This window comes from Rhopilema esculentum, chromosome 11 (assembly GCF_057945365.1).
Source record: "Rhopilema esculentum isolate cy_ngs chromosome 11, ASM5794536v1, whole genome shotgun sequence".
Taxonomy (NCBI): domain Eukaryota; kingdom Metazoa; phylum Cnidaria; class Scyphozoa; order Rhizostomeae; family Rhizostomatidae; genus Rhopilema; species Rhopilema esculentum.
In genome coordinates this window covers 17116083-17137116 of record NC_142825.1, presented here as the reverse complement: position 1 = coordinate 17137116, position 21034 = coordinate 17116083, and the positions used below count along the sequence as shown (strand labels likewise).

The window sequence follows — 21034 nt, the reverse complement described above, 5'->3', positions numbered from 1 at the left end:
CCATCTACGTTTATGATCTAGTTCTCCATGTGCACACCTCTGAAACAGTTTGTCTTCGTGGTTGTTGTGCTTGTTCTGGATGTGATTTGAGAAAGCCTTCCATTTTGCCACAATGAGTTTCCCAAAACCTTCCTTTGTCGATGTTGCACACCAGTAGAGGTGGTTGCGGATTGCTGAACACCAGGTACCCAATATCTCACAATTTCTCTCCTTGCTAGCTATTGTTACCTTCTTGGTTAAGGTACGTGCAACATGCCAAATATCATAATAATGATAGACATGTGGTAAAGACTCCCTTATCCATTTGGCCACTCAGTGTCTGTCTGATATAAAATTGGAGACCTCTATCCCGGCATCATTTAGGTATCCAAAACATCGCTTAGCACCAAGCGACTCCATATTGGAACTACCTTTGCATTCATTTGACTATACAGGAAATAAAATAAAGAGGGTGAAAATGTACATCAGTTTAATTCAAAGTTGAAATTGATGTCAGGTTATTAAACACACAAATATGAAGATACAAGTTTATGCTTGATGACTTATGACAACAGTATTCAATTTTGTCTACAAATAGACACATTTGAAGTCCAATCCAGTTTTATAAGGTCCAAGACTTGATATTTGACCTTGTTAATGATTTTTTAATGCTAGATATTTGATTCCATTTGAAAACAATCTTATTAATGAACTTACTTTAAAAATTAAGTTTCTATCTTTTCATGTGGCATGTACCGAATCTTTCGAAATAAAGAAAGGAAATTGTTAAGTTTGGGCTTTCTGTAATAAGTCACTTACAAATAAATTAGATTGATAGAAAAAATGGTTTATGATTTTTCCATTACCTGAACCAATTCAAAGTGTATGATTTTTTTTATATTGTCACAATACATCGTGTAAGTGCCATATTTTGCTGAATGCCCCATCGAATCGACCATCGCCACATAGGACAATGTTTTTAACACCATGAAGCTCAGTCAGCAATGATGCTCTATATAGCTCCCAGTGACGGAAAATTGCAGGGAAAACAAACTTTTTTTGATGACGGAAAAAATTATGTGCACTGTAAGTGTCAAGGCCGAAGTGTCTGAAAATTAATAGCAGTTTGCTGATTGATGCTCCTGCTGTAAGAGTGCTGAGACTAAGCAAGATGTTACCAGCTGGATAACGACCAAGAACGTATGGTTGTGACCTCCATTTCCAACAGTCTTTCCCACATTCGATGCAACTCTGATAAACAGTTACCATTGTCCCATTCTGCTCCATTCTGACTCCTGGCTTAGTTTTTTTACACTTGAAACAGAGGATTGAAAAGACTTGTAGTAGCATTGTATAAAATACAATAAACTTGGGTTCTTTTTCTGGAGTTGCATTTTGGTCAATTCTGCGATAAAGATACAAAAAAGATATATATTAATGCATTTCCCTGACATTCCCTACATCACATAAAAATGATAATTTTGTCAAAATATTATACAACATATGGAAGGGAAAAAAGGACTTTTTGTTATTTGTTGCTTGGCTAATGAAAAATTGGCTCAGCAGAATATGTAGCATTACCTCACTTGTTGCCACTTTTTATGTGTATCATCATAATCATAATCATCAAAATCAGTCCCATCATTATCTGACATGTCACTAGGAGAACTGTCTGCTTCATCAACTTTCCATTCGCTGTCCTCGTCTTCTGATAAATTTTCATTTGACTCTTCAGCAAGAAGTATATCCTCAACAGGAATAGGGTTACCGCTATCTTCCTAGAAAATAACAGATTAATAGATACGATTTATTGTACTAGCATTTCCAAGCCTTCTCAGTGGGATGTGTGTACAGAACCCCCTTCTCTTGGGCATATATCCAGAAAAGGCTCATTGTCCTTGGCTTCAAATTTCTAACTATCACGTTTTTCTAGATGACAGGGTGAAGGCCTACTGACTTTTTGCATATATAGTTTTAACGAAGTTACTTCGTGAAAACAGAAATTTAAAAGCTCCTGGAACAGTCTAAAGTCGAGAAATGATGCAGATTTATCTTTAGCTTTACTTACATTCTTTTTGCTGCCTTCCCGTAGTGTCCTTATAACATGTTTTAGCCTGTTGTTCTGACGTCTTAGGTTGTGAATTTTTTTCTGTGTTTCAGTGCATTTCTTGCACATCATTGCCACCTGTATTGCCGTATGTGTTCTAATATTTCCTTGAACCTCTTCTCGTTGAGGGGTTATGCATGTGGGGCATGTGTGTACGGGGGCACCTGTCAGATGAACTTGGCACTGCAATGGAACAACGTCTACATGTTCTTCAGAATCGTTGTGCTGTTCCCCGATGGTGAAAGAGTCTCCAATTGTGAACGCATTTTCGCCTACCTCAACCTCTTCTATCTCTTCATCGAACTGTCCTGAAGCACATTCATTTCTGTTAGCGTGTTCGTGCTGTTTGATTCCTCTTAACAACTAAAATTGAGGAAATGGTAAATTTTAAGAAACTAATATATAGTTTGTTAAAACACTTTATTGAAAAAATTACGAAAACCTTGAATCTGAGAATGATGAGAGTCATTTTCATAGAGACTGTACATAGATAAAGCTCAAAGGTATATTTTATACTCACAGTTCTTCTGTTTCTTGCCACCTTTGAAGACGATTCACTAAATGCCTGGCTTTGTCCTCGTGTGTTGAATACAGTTGGAATACCATCCTTTTTTAAAGTCCTCTTCGTTTTGGAACTGTCAAAACCAGGAAGCTCTAAAGCAAACGGTTTTTCATAGCAAGAGCGCTCAAAATGATCTGAGCACAGGTAAGGGCCGATCGAGTAGGCTTGGTGATTGAAATTGGCATGATGTCTTCTGACGAAACGAATCCATTGCCTTCGCAAATCGAGGTTTTTACTTGGAAAACGGTGCATACTAATACCTGGCGTCAAAATACTGTTTGTACACCTCTCCCCATTTGATAATCCGGCAATGCAATATTGCCCCCCCCCCCCACGTCTCACTTTTTTGTTTGTCGGCCTTGTAGATTCTTGTTCTTGCATACTTATTGATTTGAATTCGAAATCTTGTTTCAAATTTCGTTGTTTTGAGCTGATGTTCTGAACTGAAAACTGCCTGAAAGCATCTTACACCCCTATTTTATACTTTTGTGAACTCGAAAGGTTTTTTCAAGTATTAAAAAGTCGGAAATCTCAATAATTAACGCACATAATCATGCATACAAAGATTAGTATAGAAGTTGTGGGACGTGACGGCATTATTGTGCAAGCTATTGGCAAACGTAAATCCTCCAAAAATTACCTTTACGAAATTTCCTGAATACATATTCAACAGTTATTCAAAAAAGCTGATAATTTGTCACAGAAGTAAACAACAGAAAATTATTGCAAGCGGATTTCATTTCGCACTTAAGCTTGGTTTCCACTATGGGTTAACGTGAGATAATTCTGAGCTAAATTGAAAATTAACTCATGGTCTAAATTCAAGTTAACTTGAGATAGTGTGAAATAGCGTGAGATAACGCGAGCTATCTCAAAATTAACCCATGTACCGATTCGGTTTCCACTTGAGATAGAATTAAGTATTGAAATTTCAGAAATCACATTTTATTTGAGTCTTGCAGCTATGGCGGGCGTCTCACAAGAACAACTTATTTTACTTCTGCTTTTGAGAATACTTAGAAGGAAAATATTTTTTGCTAGAAGTGCCGTTCGCGATCTGCGCCAAGGTTTTCGGTATGGAGAGTCTACCAAAAAAAGATATGCGTTTGGTGAATACGACCACTTGCAACAGGATCTTAGAAATGAGAAAATGTTTCTCTTATTTCACAATTAATTTTTTTTGGTAAAGAAAACTGTTTTCAACATCTAAAGTAATACTCACTGCAAGTGCGTTGCGTAAGAACCTCAGTGCAAATTATAGCACATTCCCCTCCCACGCATTGGCTTCTTTTGATAAGATGTTATCTCAAGTTAACTCATGAGCTTGAAATCAAAAAATTTTGTTTCCAAGCTCATGAGATAACGTGAGTTAACACGAGTTAATTTTCATGAGATAATTTTTAATGACCGTTTCCACTATGAGATAATTTTTAAACCATGTCAGATCACAAAATTATCTCAAATCAACTCATGTTAACTCATAGTGGAAACCAAGCTTTAACGTGTAGGTGGCAATCTAACACAACAAAGCACGCTTATTCTGTCCAACATCTGACTTCACAGACTTCTGGCGCCAAATTTCTGACCGCGTTCAAATTTTGCCATCGAAGTATGCGAAATTCCGAATTTAAAACCGAATATTTCATGAACTAGATATCGTATCGAAAAAAGGAAAAAAGTTTTGAAATCTGCGTGTTAAACTTGGTTGAAATAAACCTAATATTATTTTCGTGTCATATCCTCTTTAACAACTGCATTACTAATTGGGGTTGTCAGACATGAAAGGGCATGATTTGCAAGCTCCCAAAATGCACTATTTCCTAGTAGGTTGCTATATTCCAGTATTCCTACCCAAAAATTGACAACATCTGACAGAATTCCATTTGCAAAAACAGATTCCTCACTCCAGTTAACATGCAATATACTTCTATATTGGGAGTCAATCGTGGACATACACTCTTTAATCGAATGCAGCATTGGAAGTTGGGCCAAGGGCACTCTTTCAAATTGGCTTAAAATCCGGGATGGGTGAAGATAGCTGAGAGCGTTGAAGTGATCTTTTGAAGCCGTGTGTAAACCTGTTGAGCTGCCTCTAGTAGCATTGAATGGCATCTTGATTTGACTTCATCTATCTTTCTAATCATTTCTCTGTCTTGGTTGTGGAGGCGAACTAGTGCAGCAATTTCAAACTCAAACTTTGCACCAAAATCAACGAAAATGTTTGTAACGTCAATCTAAAGATCTCTTATAACACAGTGGAAAAATTCAACTCAATGACCAATTTACAAACGCTTATGACTACAACGAAACCAAAACAGAAACCAAGAAGACAGAAACCAAAACAACCAAGAAATCAGAAAATTATCAGAACTACAACATAAAATTAGACTAGATATAAATTCAACAAAGGATAGCACAACTAAAGAAACACTGAGGAAAGACAGAAACCAAATACTCAACACAATACACAAACTGAAGAAAGAAGACACAGAAAGAAACTTAACCCAACAAATAGAAGACATTGAAAAGACAGGAGATGAAACCAAGAAAATGTTCAAAGCAATAAAATACCTGAAAATGGAAGGAACAAAGAAGACCAAACTTCAAGTAAACACAGCAGATGGAAAAACAACTTCAACAACAAGAAAAATTGAGGAAGTCACAAATCACTTCAAACAATCCTTCTACAATGAAAACTTAGGCCCAGATCAAAATAAACAAGAAACTATAAAACCAGAGAAAATAACCAAACCATTCACAACAGAAGAAATTCAAAAAGCAATCAAGAAACTGAAGAATAACAAGGCTGCAGGTTGTGACAACATTATTGCAGAACAACTAAAACACTGTCCAGAAATTGTAGCAGAGGAAATAGCAACTATCTTCAATGACATGGTAAGAACAGGAAAATATCCAGAAGAAATCAAAAAAGGGATACTAATTCCACTCCAAAAGCCAGGTAAAGAAAAAGGCCCAACTGTAAACCTAAGACCCATTATGCTTATGACTATGCTCAGAAAAACATTAGCTTTATGCATGTTAGAAAGAATAAACCCTAGAATTCAGGAGAACATACCAATAAGTCAAGCAGCATACAGACAGGGACGTAGTACCACAGAGCAAGTGCAAGCATTCAAACTATTGCCAGAGAAAGCTATCACCACAGAAGACACAGAGTACACTATAACACTAATAGACATGAGCAAAGCATTCGACACTGTGAACAGGAAGACCTTGATTGAAGACCTAAAACATATAGTAAATAAAGAAGAAATGTACATACTATCAAAGATGATCTATGACACAGAAATCCAAGTGAAAATAGATGGAGAAGTTGGACAGCAATTCCAAACAACTGAAGGGGTAGCTCAAGGCGAAGGACTAAGCCCCATTATATTTACTCTATACCTAGCCAAGGCCTTCAAAGAAGACAGCACAACCTACCCAAGTCAAGATCACAACTACACAAGCAATGCACCAGAAATACATCAACTAGGCTTTGAGATGGAAGAGCAGTATGCAGATGATTGTGGTTGGATACATGAAAATGCAGAAAAAGGAAAACAGAAAATAGAGAAACCCATCACCAGGCTAAAAGACAGAAATCTGAATGTGAACAATGACAAGACTGAGATATTCAAGATTAAGAGAGGTGAGACAACTGATTGGAAAAAATGCAAAATCCTAGGAAGCTACCTTGACACAGAAACTGACTATGAAAACAGAAGGAGATTGACAATAACCGCGATGTCAAAACTGCAACATATTTGGACAAAAGGAAAAAGCATCACCACCAAGAAAAAGATACTATCAAGTTTAGTAGAGCCAATCTTCATGTACAATGCTGAGCTATGGAACGTCACCACCACTCTAGAAAAGAAAATAGCAGGCTTCCAACATCGAATTCTGAGATGGATGCTAGGAGTAAAATGGCAAGAAAAGAAAAAGAACACAGAAATTGACAAGATTGCTGGTATGACATCATGGGTGGACAAAATCAAAGAAAAACGAAGAAGATGGACGGGTCACATGCTGAGACTAGATGATGAAACACCTGTAAAGAAGGCTTTAAGAGAAGCTAGAAGACCTGGAAGAGCCCATAGGGGAAGAAAAAAGTACATATGGATAACACAAACAATGACCAAAGACTTTAAAGATATGCAGTTAGATGGATGGAATGAAGCTGAAAGAGCGGTGCAGGATCGAGTGTTGTGGCGAAGAACAGTCAAACGAAGCCTGAGAAACTAACTTTTTTTTCACTATTTGATGTACACAATGTTGTAAATACAACGGAATGTGTGATTATATATATATGACTACAAAACGGTAAGAGATATGAAAAAAATAATTGCAGATTCGTTTTCAGGAGGTCTGATTACATCGTGTTATGAAATAAAAATTTTGGGCTGGAGTGGCCCTTTAACTAACTTACCAGTTATCCACTTACCAGTATTAACTTACCAGTTATCCAAAGATCACAAAAAGTTTCTGTTTGCTTGTATCTGGGGACAAGTGGTAATAATAATAATAATCCAAACGGAATTTGCTGCTTAAAAATTCAATTGTTGCATCAAGTAAGGTCAATGTCATGTCATTTGATGAGAATTGCACAGGTTCTTTATTCAGTTTAAAGTTGACAAAGCAAAGATCTCCCTTGTGCGAATATCCATTACATAGGGCATCCATTACATCACTTAATATGCATTACATAGGGCATCCATTACATCACTTAATATGCATTACATAGGGCATCTTTTCATGTTAAGATAAAGCCAGTGTATGATTCAGAAATGTGGCATTTAGAAATAGTTTCACTGCAGCGAGACCATGCATGCAATAGGAGAGTTTTTTGACCAAATTTCCAAAGAGGATAAATTTCGTGATCTTAAGATTATAAAAGAGAAGTAGTTATCTAATTGCAAGAAGTCAGCTTAACAAAATAAAATACTTGGATTGTTTACAGCTCTAGGAGAGCCCTTCCACCCGTTCAAAAGGATTGCGTTCCTACCAACCAAAAAAGTTCTGTCATTTATGAATTTACGTGCCAGTGTGATTCTGCCTACGTAGGACGCAAAACCAAAAGATTGGGGGATAGGATAAAATAGCATGTTCCTTCCAACATAAGAAACAAAACTGCCCCTCAAAGGGAACAGCCTCCTCGAACTTGTAGGTCTAGAACACTGTTAAAACAAGTTATTCTGCCATTGGTCAACATCTTTTAGAGACCCCAGATTGTCCGAAACTCTATAATGACAACATGTTTCGGAAAATTGGCAGAGCCTGGTCGTCCTAGAGCATACACCAAACGACCAAGTGGCGAAATCTTGACTCCTCTTAATGGTAATGATTATCCAATTAAAGGTAAGGGTTTTGCCACAACTAGATTACATAAGAACTTATGTTTGTTAATCATACACCAAACGATCAAGTGGCGAAATCTGGACTGCTCTAAATGCAAAAAAGAAACTTGAGAGCAATATTTCCATCATCACAGAAACCATGTTGTACACTCTTACATACGAATATAAAGGGATAGAACTGAACAAACATTTCAATTTTTCTTTAACATAGCTTCTAAGACGTTTATTCAAACTGAACTTGGTAAGTCTCTTTAAGTATATACTTTTTTAATTATATTCATCTTTATCTCGAAATTCATATTTATTTCCAGTCTACCTTCTATCTCTACACCAAAAAACGTTCCAAATTTAATATTAAATTCGGACATTTTTAGAATAAGCAATTTTTTGTACCAAAATGCTATTCCCAATGCATTTTTACATGTTTGAATGAATCTCATTTCTTCACTCTATTTCCTCTTTTCACCAGCAGATAATTTGCCTTGCATTTATCTGGGCTGAAACAAGACACTTTGTAACTCAAACATGTTTCCGGTAAACAACTCTTTCCTTAAACTAAAATGCTAATCACATTACATATTCCCATATATGAATGAATCTCATTCTTCCATTTACAATACATTGATTTGGTCACATCAAAATTTGAAATTCTTTCCTGTCGTAGCTCTAGATGATTAAGTTCCTCCTTGGGTTCTTATTATTGCACGATGGAAACCAACACAACCCACATTTTTTCAAACACTGCCATGCAGATAAACAGCCTAAGACTGATGATTAAATGTTTAAACCAGGACCTGAAAGAAAAGGTTAAAATATGGAAAGACAACAAAAAGAAATTGTGAAAATGAAAGGCCACCTTATGTCTGCGGAGGCTAGAATTGCCACTGTAGAAAAATCCTTAAAATTCTTGAAAAAGGAATTCGAAACAGAAGAGGTGATGCTCTCTGATCTGGGTGACACCAGTAAGAATGAACAGCTTCTGTTTATGGCATAAATGGAGGTGTCAGAATAACCTCACCCTGGCCCTTCTTCAGCAACCGACTAGCTTGCTCTTCAGCAACCGACTAGCTTGCTCTTCAGCAACCGACTAGCTTGCTCTTCAGCAACCGACTAGCTTGCTCTTCAGCAACCAAACAGCAGACGTGCAGGCCCACCATTAATGCTGCAGTAAACAACCTAAAGCAACCGACTAGCTTGCTCTTCAGCAACCAAACAGCAGACGTGCAGGCCCACCATTAATGCTGCAGTAAACAACCTAATGTACAACAAATGTTCAATATCTGCTACCTTAGGTACTTCAAACTCCCTAAACCTTAACAATATATCAAATAACAAAGGTGTGAATGGTGGGCCTACATGTAAACAATTATTAAGTGAGTTACCTGTTTTTCTTCCTTCCAATCTATATGGGTTTCAAATTTAAATGATGATCTCAAGATAAAGTTCTTCCAGTCAACTGTTGAAAGTGTGTTGTTTTATGGCACTGAAACCTGGAAGATGACAAAAAAATGAGAGATCGTCTTGATGGTACTTACACGAAAATGCTGAGATCTGTTCTTGGGGTGTCATGGAAAGACCACAAGACTAACAAGCAATTATATGAAAATCTCTCAAAAGTGTCAATTGTGTTACAAGAGAGGCGATTACGTTTTGTCGGACATTGTTGGAGAAGAAAAGACAAACTGATCTCCAAACTGCTTCTCTGGCAACCAACACAGAGCCAGCAGAAACCAGGAAGACCCTGTATCACCTATATGGACCAACTGTTAAATGATACTGGACTGGATTGCACCAACATCAAACGCGTGATGGAAAACAGAGAAGAATGGAAGAAACTGGTTAAAGATGTTCGAGGAAACTCGAATTAAGTCAAGTAAGTCAGGTCCTTTGATGAAGCATCATACACTTACTTTTGTGGCCTCTGCATTCTCTTGAACAAAGTTAATTGAAAATGGCTTTGAAAAAAGCAAACATTTAGTAAACTAAAGCTTTTCGTCTGACACTCTTCAGAGTTTAAAACGTCAGAACATAGATCAAAAACTCTACGCTAAGAAATATATATACCCAGTTGTGGATCAAAATAGGCCAATCAGAAACACGAGCACATGACTGTAAAGGTTGACCAATCAGTGCCGCTTGCCTATTAGAATGTTACCAGTGGAGTCCTAAGGTGAAAACAAACTCCTTTTGTATACACAGTAGCGGTTTTTTCGTGCTTATGTAGATAGATTCTAAAACTGCTAGGTGGAACGACGACTGGGCTTTACCAATAATCCGAAACATGTCGCCATTATAGTTTTTTGAACAATCTGGGTTTTCTAGCAAATGCTGCCTGATAGCAGAATCGCAGGTTTTAGTAGTAGTTTTGGATTTGCAAGACCGAGGTGGCTGTTCTCTTTGGGGATGTCTTTTGTTTCTAATATAAGATGGAATGTGTTGTTTTATCCTATCCTCCAATCTTTGTGTGGTGCGTCCTACGTAGCCAGAATCACACTGGCACGTAAATTCATAAACAGCAGAACTTTTTTTTGTGGCAGGAACGCAGTCCTTTTGAATGAACGGAAGGGCCTTTTTTGTACTGTAAACAACACATGGGTTAACCGCGAAGAAACAATTTGTTATGGCCTGTTTTATTTGGCTTTGAAAACGTAGGGAGCAGTTACCGATCCAGGGTAGTTTTAGATCGACCAGGCACTTTTGAGGACCAAATTTTACGTCAGCCGAAAAATTTTCTATCTTCTCCTTAATGTAAACTGAAATAACATCTTCTGGATAGCCGTTCTCCAGAAAAATTTTAGTTAGCTTTTCAAGTTCTGAGTCGAGTTTAGTCTTGGAACAAATCATCAGTGCCCTATGTGTAAGCGTTTCGATGAGGCTGATTTTTCTTTGTTTTGGGCAAAACAAACTCCATCGAGTGTATAACCCCGAAAATGTGGGTTTACGGTGTACACTGGTGAGAAATCCAGTGTCAGATTTTTCAACCAAAACATCCAGAAATGGCAAGGAGTTATTTTCTTCCTTTTCAAATGTAAAATGTAGGGCTGTGTGAAGACGATTAAGGCGTTTTAGGAAAATATCACACTCAGCCTCTGTTTTGAAAATAGTATATGTGTCATCCACATACCCGGTACGGCTCGCTCGGGTACAAAGCGTTGGCACATATTTTGATGGTCTCATTCAAAGGGACATTAGTGAAAAAACTGCTAATGTCGAAAGAACACATGAAAGATGTTTCGTTTTCGATGTTCAAGTTTTGCATGAACTCAGCGAACGTAAAAGAGTCCTTGGTACAATGTTTTGAATATTTTTGAAAAACAGGGTCCAAAACTTCAGAAAACCACTTAGCCAGTTCGTGTTGTGCTGAGCCAATCATAGACAAAATGGGTCTAAGTGGGACAATCGGCTTGTGTATTTTAGGGAGGCCATACATTTGTGGACGTTGTGAACCTGTGGGTCTTATCCTATCATAAACTTCGTTGGTCAACACTTTTGAGTTAACCAGCTCCAAAAGGCGTTTTCGAAGTTTCCGCTCTAGCTTGCCCGTATTATCCTGTGTTTCGACGTCACCCAATTTTTCGAACTTTTCTTTGTCGAGGAGAATATTCTCCATTTTTTGGATCTAGTCCTTTTTGTTCAAAATAACCACTCCTGACCCTTTATCAGGCTTAGTAATAAAGATGTCATTATTTGACCGTAGAGATTTTAATGCTTGAATATGTTCTCTATGCAAAAGAAAATCTGATTGGTCAATGGGAGAGCCACTGTAAGCGTACCCCAAATCGCTTAGTCCTGCTCGTAATTTGTTAAATTCCAAAGCATCAGAAATATCGTGTCTGGCAAGTTGAGCGTGTAAAATTTCGAATTCAGCAAAAAGTTCCTCTCTGTTTATTTGTTGTGGTGGAATACAAAATTCAAGACCATTACCTAAGACAAATGTTTCGGTTTCAGAGAGAGAAAAGTCCGACAAATTAAAAATATGTTTTTTTGAATCACTCATCAAGCCGCCAAAACTTTTCCTAACTAGCATGCCAATGTTCCTATCATGTTTTTCTGTAGTCTGTTTTAGCTTCCTCTGGTCAATTTCAGGAAAGTAGCGGCAAAGTCGAAAATTATCAAAGAATGTGAGAAACAGACGCGTTTTAGACCATTGGCGTGTGTATAAACGTTTTAGATTCAGAATATTAGTTCTAGTTTTCTGAATTTCATCTTGTAGAAAAGCGCGCTCAATGGTTGGGCTGTGCCTAACACCAGACTTAGAAATACGAGCGGTGATGAATTTAGGTGCAACCCGATTAGTGAAACATATACTGAGAAAGGATAAAGAGAACCTGGCCGATTTCGGCTTACCTCTAAGCTTAACCAATGCGTTGAGATCCTCAATCTCTTCATTTGTGTACCTCTGCACCTCATTTGTGTACCTCAGCGGTTTCTTCGCGGTTAACCCACGTGTTGTTTACAGTACAAAAAAGGCCGACTGCGTTCCTGCCACAAAAAAAAGTTCTGTTGTTTATGAATTTACGTGCCAGTGTGATTCTGGATACGTAGGACGCACCACCCAAAGATTGGAGGATATGATAAAACAACACGTTCCATCTAATATTAGAAACAAAACACATCCCCAAAGAGAACAGCCACCTCGGTCTTGCAAATCCAAAATTACTACTAAAACCTGCGATTCTGCTATCGGGCAGCTTGTGCAAAACCCAGATTGTGCAAAAAACTATAATGGCAACATGTTTCGGATTATTGGTAAAGCCCGATTGTCGTTCCACCTAGCAGTTTTAGAATCTATCTACATAAGCACGAAAAAATCGCTACTGTGTAGACAAAAGGAGTTCGTTTTCACCTTAGGACTCCACTGTTAACATTCTAATAGGCAAGCGGCACTGATTGGTCAACCTTTACAGTCATGTGCTCCTGTTTCTGATTGGCCTATTTCGATCCACAACTGGGTATATATATTTCTTAGCGTAGAGTTTTCGATCTATGTTCTGACGTTTTAAACTCTGAAGAGTGTCAGACGAAAAGCTTTAGTTCACTAAATGTTTGCTTTTTTCAAAGCCATTTACAAGTTTTGTAACACCAAAAGATTGTTTAAAGTTAATTGAATGTGACTTGAATGTGACTTTATCCATGAAATCACCTTTTTGCACATTTTCGTATTTGAACAGTAAACAACTTGATATTTTAACCTTATCCAGACTAGGCTCTTTGAAACTTTGTAGTGTTTGTAGTGAGACTTGTCCTTCTCGGTGCTGCTAGATCAGTTTTTGGTCCAGATTTAAAAGTTGGGGTGACTTTCCCCAATTTCCTAAGATCAGGGAAACACCATTCTCGACTGATGAGTTATATATGATTTAAGGTGCCTCGCTGTTGGAAGGGCAGTAGCCATGGATGCATTCTAATTTTCCTTATTTGGCTGGAGTTTTGGTATATCTTGAAATCTAACCAAATGTATTGCACTGTTGCGTGTTTTGGTCTTAGAGATAAAGTATTTATGCAAAGACGTTTCATGCAAGGTATAACACTGGTAAATTGGCTTACTGGTTTCAATATTCGCTAATTACCTGATTCCAGAGCAATTAAATGGATAGTGTTTCAAACCACTAGCACCTATGTGTTAATCACTGGGGTGTGTTAGCTTGTCTGGTGCTAAAATTAGCAACAATTGCACACAAGTTATAAATGCATTCGCAACTAATAGCAGGTCACTTTGGAGAACTGTCGGCGGAAATACCAGTAAGAAAATGGCAAGATTTGTGTCCAATTTCAATGAGTTCGACTCAATCACATTATTTGGGATATGCTGACAGTTCACAGAGAACATCCTGACACCATTGCTTGGTGGAGGCAGAGTGGGCTTCTTGGGCGAAGGATGTTGTATGAGAACTACCACATAGAATGTATCAAGGGGGCCCTCAATAGATCCCTAGATGGAATGACATGGCAGTGCCCACAATGTCGGAGAAGATAAAACGTGAGGAAGGGTAGTTTTTATCGAGGCTCAAGTTATTGCAAACAATAGCTCTAACATATTTTTGGAGCCTAGACTGTGGACGGAAGGACGGGCCTGTCCCAAAAGCTGAACTTAAAAGAATTGGATATCAAAAGTGAGCAAACAGTGGTGGACTGGGAACAACTCTGACGCAATGTCTGTGTGGAGCACTTTCTTAACAACCCTCAGCAAATTGGAGAACCTGGCCGAGTCGTCAAGATCAACGAGAGGCTGTTCTCCAAAAGAAAGTACAATCGCGGCAGAATTCTTCCACAAAATTTGTTCTTTGGAGGCTATGACAAGGTCAACAAAAAGGGGTTCCTGGTTCCTCGAAGGGATGCTGTGACCCTATTACCAATTATTCAAACGTGGGTAGTGCCTGGCTCAATTGTCTATTCGGACATGTGGCAAGCATACAACCAAATAGGAAACATCGGCTATCAACATCTGATTGTGAACAACACCTACAATTTTGTTGACCCAGTCACCAGTACCACTACAAATCATGTAGAAGCGATGCGGCAGCGGGCTAAAATAAATTCAAGTTTCAACAAATCAGGAGCTTATACCAGACTACTTGGCGGAGTTCATGTGGCTGCAGAGATTTAAGGACAGTTCATTATTTCATCTTTATCATCAAATTGCAACAGAACTGTATGATATAAGAAGAAAAGAACTTTAATATAAGAAACAAGTACTGGAAAATGATAATAACTTTATATACTTCAATTAAAGAAATTAAGGAGAGAAATGAACAAGTAATAAGCAGGTGTTCAATAAAATTGACCTGTTAACATGAAGAAATTGAGGAGAGAAATGAACAAGTAATAAGCATGTGTTCAATAGAATTGACCTGTTAACATGAGGAAATCGAGGAAAGAAATGAACATGTAATAAGTGGGTGTTCAATAAAAATGACTCCCTTTCTTCTCCTATCAAAAGGCGCAAGTGACGGTAGATCCCCCACGCACCTTCTCCGGCGCCATTGTTTTTGCTTTTATGATAACAGTATTGTCATTAAGCTGATATCTTATTGTTTCTCTCGTCCTTTCTTCTCCTGAGATCAAATGAGTTAACCACTTCTTCTACATGTTATCTAGAGTGTTTGAGATCTATAAATACAATATTTTTCAATTACACTCAATTACACATCCATCAAGTGTCATTACACTGAATTTAAGTTTCTAACATCTGATACTACATTAAATGTTCTGTATTTCTATGAGATATAAAATAAAATAACAAAGTGCATTATCACTAACCATAGAGCTTGTACTTTAATTTCAACAGATGGGAACAATGCTAATATCCAAAAGCATCACAAGATCTGCAGAGTGACTTTGGTACACAATCTACGGAAGTCATTGCTGCAAAATAACCATTAGCAACAATTCTGAAATTCAAAAAAGGGGAACAACCAATTATCGTTAGATATCTTTTAAAAATTTCACATGCAGGTGCGATTATGAAGGTCACAATGAAAAGCTTGGCAGATGATAGAATGGTGAAATTTAAAATATCTGAAAACCAAGATGGTGACACTTCAACACACTATGTAAGTAGTTAAGAGACAACAATCTTTTCCATAAATTTATTGCCTGGCAAACAATGAAACAATTGGAAGAACTTTGTTGTAGTTGACTGGGCAGACATTTGTGTGACCCAAAGGGTTATTAAATGTAAATGTAATGATCATGATGATGTCACAGTCAAGGGGCATTTGCAGCTTTACTTCATGTGAGGTTATGAATGAATAAAATAAATATTGATGTTGAAACTCTATGCCATCAAACATCAACATGGTGATTTTCATAAACAATTTTTTAAGTGGTTTGATAGGAAATTTTTCTATAGATTTATTTAGAAGCAAATTATCTACCATTCAATATCTTCTTGTAACCATCTAGTTTCATATTCTGTTTTTATCTATACTTATTGTGACACTATGGCTAGAAAATAGTCAGGGCTGTTGGCCTCAAAATTTTGAGAGAGTTGTGCAAAATCGGATACCAGCATGAAACTTCATCCCCAAGGGTAGTTTTGGGCGCTGAACAAGATAAAATGCAGACCCCAGCTGAATAATGCCTCCAAATGCTATTTTTAGACTGTTGTACTTGGTTCCAGGCCCCAAAAGCGTTAATTGTAAAAATACTGCTGCTATTTGTGATAGCATCATGAAAGTTAGAAGAAATGGGCAGGTCTTTTATTTTCTTACTAGCTCCCCTACGAAGCCCGCTACGCGTGCTTGCCAGTGGCCCAACGGTTGAATATTAGGATTAGCCTAAAAAGGGAGGAGCCTAAAAAGAAAGATGGGGTTGAGGCTCCCCCCTTCCTAGCGATAGTCACAAAAGTGCGAATTTAATTCGCACAGGAGTGCAAGCAATTTTTTATCACATGACCTCTCCTTAGTTTGGAATTGAGGTTTATGGAATCGAGGAATCGAGCTAGTCTTCTGTTAATCGAAATGTGCATTCTTTCAATTTGATACATTACATTTGTCATGTAGAGGCAGGTTTGAAAGTTGCTTAAAAACATTTTGCAAGCCCGGTCTATTCATGGTTCTCGTTTAAATATTTTCACGTGTTACCCTCTTTATTTCTCCTGTTTATTCTAATTGCAATGTTTTTAAGTTTCCATCTTTTTTTATCTCTTGATGAATCGTTGAAATACTTTGCAGGCTTATCTGAAAGCTCTGCTAATTATTCTGAATTCTACTTTAAAGCTTGACAACAACATGCTTCTGCCAGCCCCCACCAATTTTTTAACCTCATTGACACAATTTCATGGGTTATTTCTAAAAGTTCACCTATTTACTCAGAATCACATTTTAAAGTTCTCCAACAAATTTTAAAATTTTCTAGTCGTACACTCTTAGCCCTTGTCGACTTAAGGGGCTTTTTTTAAATATTTTCTAAGGTCATTGATAGAGCTGTAATGTTCATTTTCAAGCACTTCGTTCAATCTTTGTTCACTTGTGATGCTGTTTTAAGGCATAATTGCGGGCCACCCTCAAAGCTCCCTGTTTATTCTGAATCAAATATTAAAATTTTCCAACACAATATTCCTGTTAGCCTTATTGGTGCCCGTTTAGATAAATATCATCTAAAAATTTCTTAAGAATAAAAATTCCTAAAAAAGTATGTTGATTCATAAAAATTTTCTAACGATTTCTGATCTTAACTCCAAAGAATTAAAATAATTACACAGTTATTTCATTTGAGGGCCTGGTATCATATCTTCGTCACAATTAGCTTTTAAAACACTGCAGCAACAAAGCACTTGAGAAATTGAAAGATAGCAATAGATAAAACAGCAAAAGTACCGTGCATCAGAAAGGGTTCTTACTCAAACAACAAATTAACAAAATACAATTTATAGACAACAGCTAATCTTCATAGATTTAGTCATTTTCTCCACAGTCAATGGTTTTTTCTTGTTTCTTTGTTCGATTTAACGCCAGCATAAATGCCATAAATTTCCTTTCGAAGGTGCAAGAATCACGTCTGCGTCATAATTATTGCTTGAACCCCCTTTGGTCTAGATGAAGAACAAAAAAGTAATGAAGATGTTATTCCATGGTTAATGAAATCACGTTCTAAGAAAATCGATGGTCAAAATGCTTTGTAAAAATTTCAGAAAAAACGTTCCCCCGAGAGCTTAGCCACCCCTTTAATGACCGGTTTTTAGTGTAATTTTATCAAATTAAGCATAAAATCATTTGAAATTGTTCTTGTAAAGCGAGCAATACAGCAAATCCATTTACCTTTAAGGAAAAAACTACGAAGAGGTAAAAATTTAAGAGAAACACGTTCGTGGCGGGTCTAGCAATCCCTTTACCAACCGGTTTTTAGTGTAATTTCACCCAAAAAAGCATAAAGTCATTTGAAATGATTTCTAGAATGATTCATTTACAATTGCCATTATGCTGTCAAAGCTATAAATAATTTTAACTTGAGAGGCAGGCAAATCCTATTTGTCTCCGTGGGAAAATCTTGTAATCGAAAAATACTCACTTGTTGTACCAAAAAGTCAGCGAATCCGATCGTTCATCTACAAAGAAAGAAGGCGGTTAGGGAAAATTGCTGCAAAGGATTCTCGTTAGGCATAAAAAGTTAGGGGCTGGCATTACATAATTCGCATTACAACGGGTTTCCTATAAAAATAAAATTCTCTTGCATCAAGAATATTGACAGCAGTTTATTGTAATAAAACCAATCCAGTTTCCTTTTAGCACAAAAGCACGAGAAGAGGTAAAATTTTTTCGTTCGCGGCAGGGGTCTAGCGGCCGGTTTTTAGTGCAATTTCATCCAAATGAGCAGAAAATCATGTCAAATAATAAATTTCGAAAACACGTAAGAGCAACAATGCTTACCTGTATTCGCATGCCATCGATTCTGATGCCAGTGAAGAAGGGGAACAGCCAGCAGCCATCACAGAACCAAAAATACGGGCAGCAGCGTGTGTACCCTACGTACGTAGCTACTAAAACGAAAAGGAAGATTGTCAAAAGCACGAATTACACGGCTCTTGCAAACGAAATAATAACAAACGGGGTTCAATCGTCGATCAATAAAAAACCAGTTGATAAAAAAAGCCAAGAGAGATCGAGAGCAGCCTTTACTGACTGAAGCCTCAAGCTGTAGCACAGACCACGGCCGTCGAGGATCGCTTCGAGTTTGAAAAGGAATGCCAGGCAGCAGTGCACGTAGATTTATTAGCAGCTATCCTCTCCTCTACCTACTAAAAATCCAATGATTCCTTTGTGGAAAGCAAAACGAATTTGAAAAGCCTCCGTTCAAATTGAAGGGTTGCTGGAGAAAAAACTTTTGAAATCTTCTGTAGAGAGCAAGAGAAAAGAGAGAGAAAGTGCCTTTAGAAACACGGGACAAAGACCACGGAGAGCACTAAGGGACAAAGAAAACACGGGACAAAGAAAAGGCGAAATATCTCGAGAACCAAGGCACCAAAAAAAACGTACTACCCTCATTCTGTTAGACGAATTATTCAGCTTGAATTTAAAACCTTTTCAGGGAGAGTCCACCCTGCCCTTCGGGCAGGGGAGGGGAGTCATTGGAGGCGATTGTGGATCTTTTGTTCGGGTTCATTTGCATAATAGGAACATTAGTATTAGTAGATGTAAATCATCAATGTCTTTCCCAGAATATTGCAGACTGTTCTTGATGTCAATAACGTCACTTTGGAGCTGTTTAATCTCTGTTTTCATTTCATTGGAAAGCATTGTGACAATCTCCAAAAGCTCTTAGCACACAGCAAGTGTAAAATATTCAGTTATCTTGGTATAATAACAATGTATCTAAATATTTTTTCAGTTATCTTGCTATAATAACAAGCTATGCAAAATTGTCGGACCTCAGAGAAAAACGTGATTTGACTCCGCCATCTTGAGAATTGTTATTATGACTCTTCAAATCTTTTTGGCCACAGTGAAGGATCACTAAGTATGAACCATCAAAGACTTCTAGTGTTGCAAAGAGATCACAGCCTCAATTCTCTCTGAAACTGTCACCATTAATTCTCTTGCAAAATTTATGTGATTTTGCTCAACTTCCTCCTAATCTCTCAAGCTCCAAGTGTATAGCTTATCTTTGAGGCCCTTAGTTAGGGATTTTGTTATGAGCCAGCCTTGAAGAAGAGTCACTCCATGGTAAACACTGCCAGGTTTCAGGGTTTTCGCTACTTTTTTCCATCTTGGAATCGAACCAGGCACTCCATTGCTCATTTTCTCCATCTCCTGTTTAACTTTTGGCCACCAAAGATTCAGTTTCCATACGTGTGTACCGAATAATTGGACACAAAGCTTGAGATCCACTATTGGCTTCAAGGTGTCAAGAAAAGCTAACAGATCCGATAAAAAACCTGTCCCTTAATCATAAACTCTTTTTTGTCATATTTGGATGCAATACATTGAATGCCTTCCAAAATGCTTCAAGGCTGTATACAATTTTCAACCATTGGTCATACAAGGGACAAAAACCAGTTGCCTGATATGGCCTGTCTGCAGCAACACCACACGATGTTGACAGCACACCATCGGAAAAAATAACTTTGTTAGTATTTAGCAATAGTTCTGCAAGGTATTCGTATGTAGCTGTTTCCAAATCAGCATACATTTTAGGCGATCCAACCGGTAGAAGCGAAGGTAAATCATTTGCATCACGTGCAACAATAATGGTGGCCTGGTTTCTTGTTCGAGCTGGCGTTCCTTTATCCACTATGGCCCAGAAATGTAGTGGTATGGTGGTTGATGGCAATCAAGCATAAATCATCAAAACAGGAGTTCTTTTGGTGATACCAGATGGAAATATGACCTTGCAAAAGAACACAGGTCTTTTCTCCAAAAGAAAATGTCAAATTTTCTGGTTTCATATTGCCTTTAAAAGTGTGAAATTTTGTAGTATTGGCTTTGTGCAATGTGCAGTTGATAACAGGGTAAACATCTGAAATCAATCAACTTTGTTGCTTCGGCCAATTCTACGATATTTTCCACCTCTCTTATTTTTAAAATGGATGTTTCACTATCCTCACATGCTAGTTGGGTCTTTTTTTATGTTTCCTGCCAATCTCATCAACTTTGAGCGTCAGATTTGCAATGGCACCCATTACTGTTTGCAAAGTTGCTCCCATATCGTCAGTGGAGTTTCCTTGAACTTCATCAAGATTGATTGATTTTGGGGCCCAAATATTCACCATATGAAGCAAGTGGTTCAAGAGGATCGACTGCTGGTAAATTGTTTACATTTGAAACCTCAGTGTCCATCGACGATTCATTGGGCTGGTCTGTTTCTTCTTTGGTCTCCAAAGCCATCTCCCCTCTGATATTTATTATTTCCAACATTGTCTTTTGAATCGCAGGCACATCAACATCCCTGGCAGTCCGCTTTTTTTATTTTCCATACTTCTTACGCATTGCAAGTATTCCAGCTGCATCTGATAAAACTAATGTGCATTTTCACTTTTTGGGGGCAATGCCTTCTGGATTTATGTTGTCTCTTCTTCTTGTGGAGGATTAT

At 37.6% G+C, this 21034-nt stretch overlaps 1 protein-coding gene and 1 pseudogene across 2 annotated transcripts; both read right to left on the bottom strand.

The window, feature by feature from the left end:
• Positions 1-827: 827 nt before the first annotated feature.
• On the bottom strand, positions 828-3029 carry LOC135693143 (uncharacterized; annotated as a pseudogene). The gene is made up of 4 exons (XR_016144239.1): positions 2607-3029; positions 2048-2449; positions 1561-1757; positions 828-1384 (listed from the first exon to the last, which is right to left on the bottom strand). The product of XR_016144239.1 is annotated as an uncharacterized LOC135693143 (transcript).
• A 7077-nt stretch (positions 3030-10106) lies between these two features.
• On the bottom strand, positions 10107-14626 carry LOC135693140 (uncharacterized). Its single transcript, XM_089111271.1, has one exon. It carries the CDS (start codon positions 11183-11185, stop codon positions 10160-10162), a length of 1026 nt encoding a protein of 341 aa, XP_088967397.1. The 5' UTR covers positions 11186-14626; the 3' UTR covers positions 10107-10159.
• Between the last annotated feature and the right edge of the window lie 6408 nt (positions 14627-21034).

What these genes read in the sequence shown, in the direction of transcription:
- LOC135693140 (XM_089111271.1), bottom strand. Translation starts at nt 11,185, where the DNA reads ATGAGACCATCAAAATATGTGCCAACGCTTTGTACCCGAGCGAGCCGT.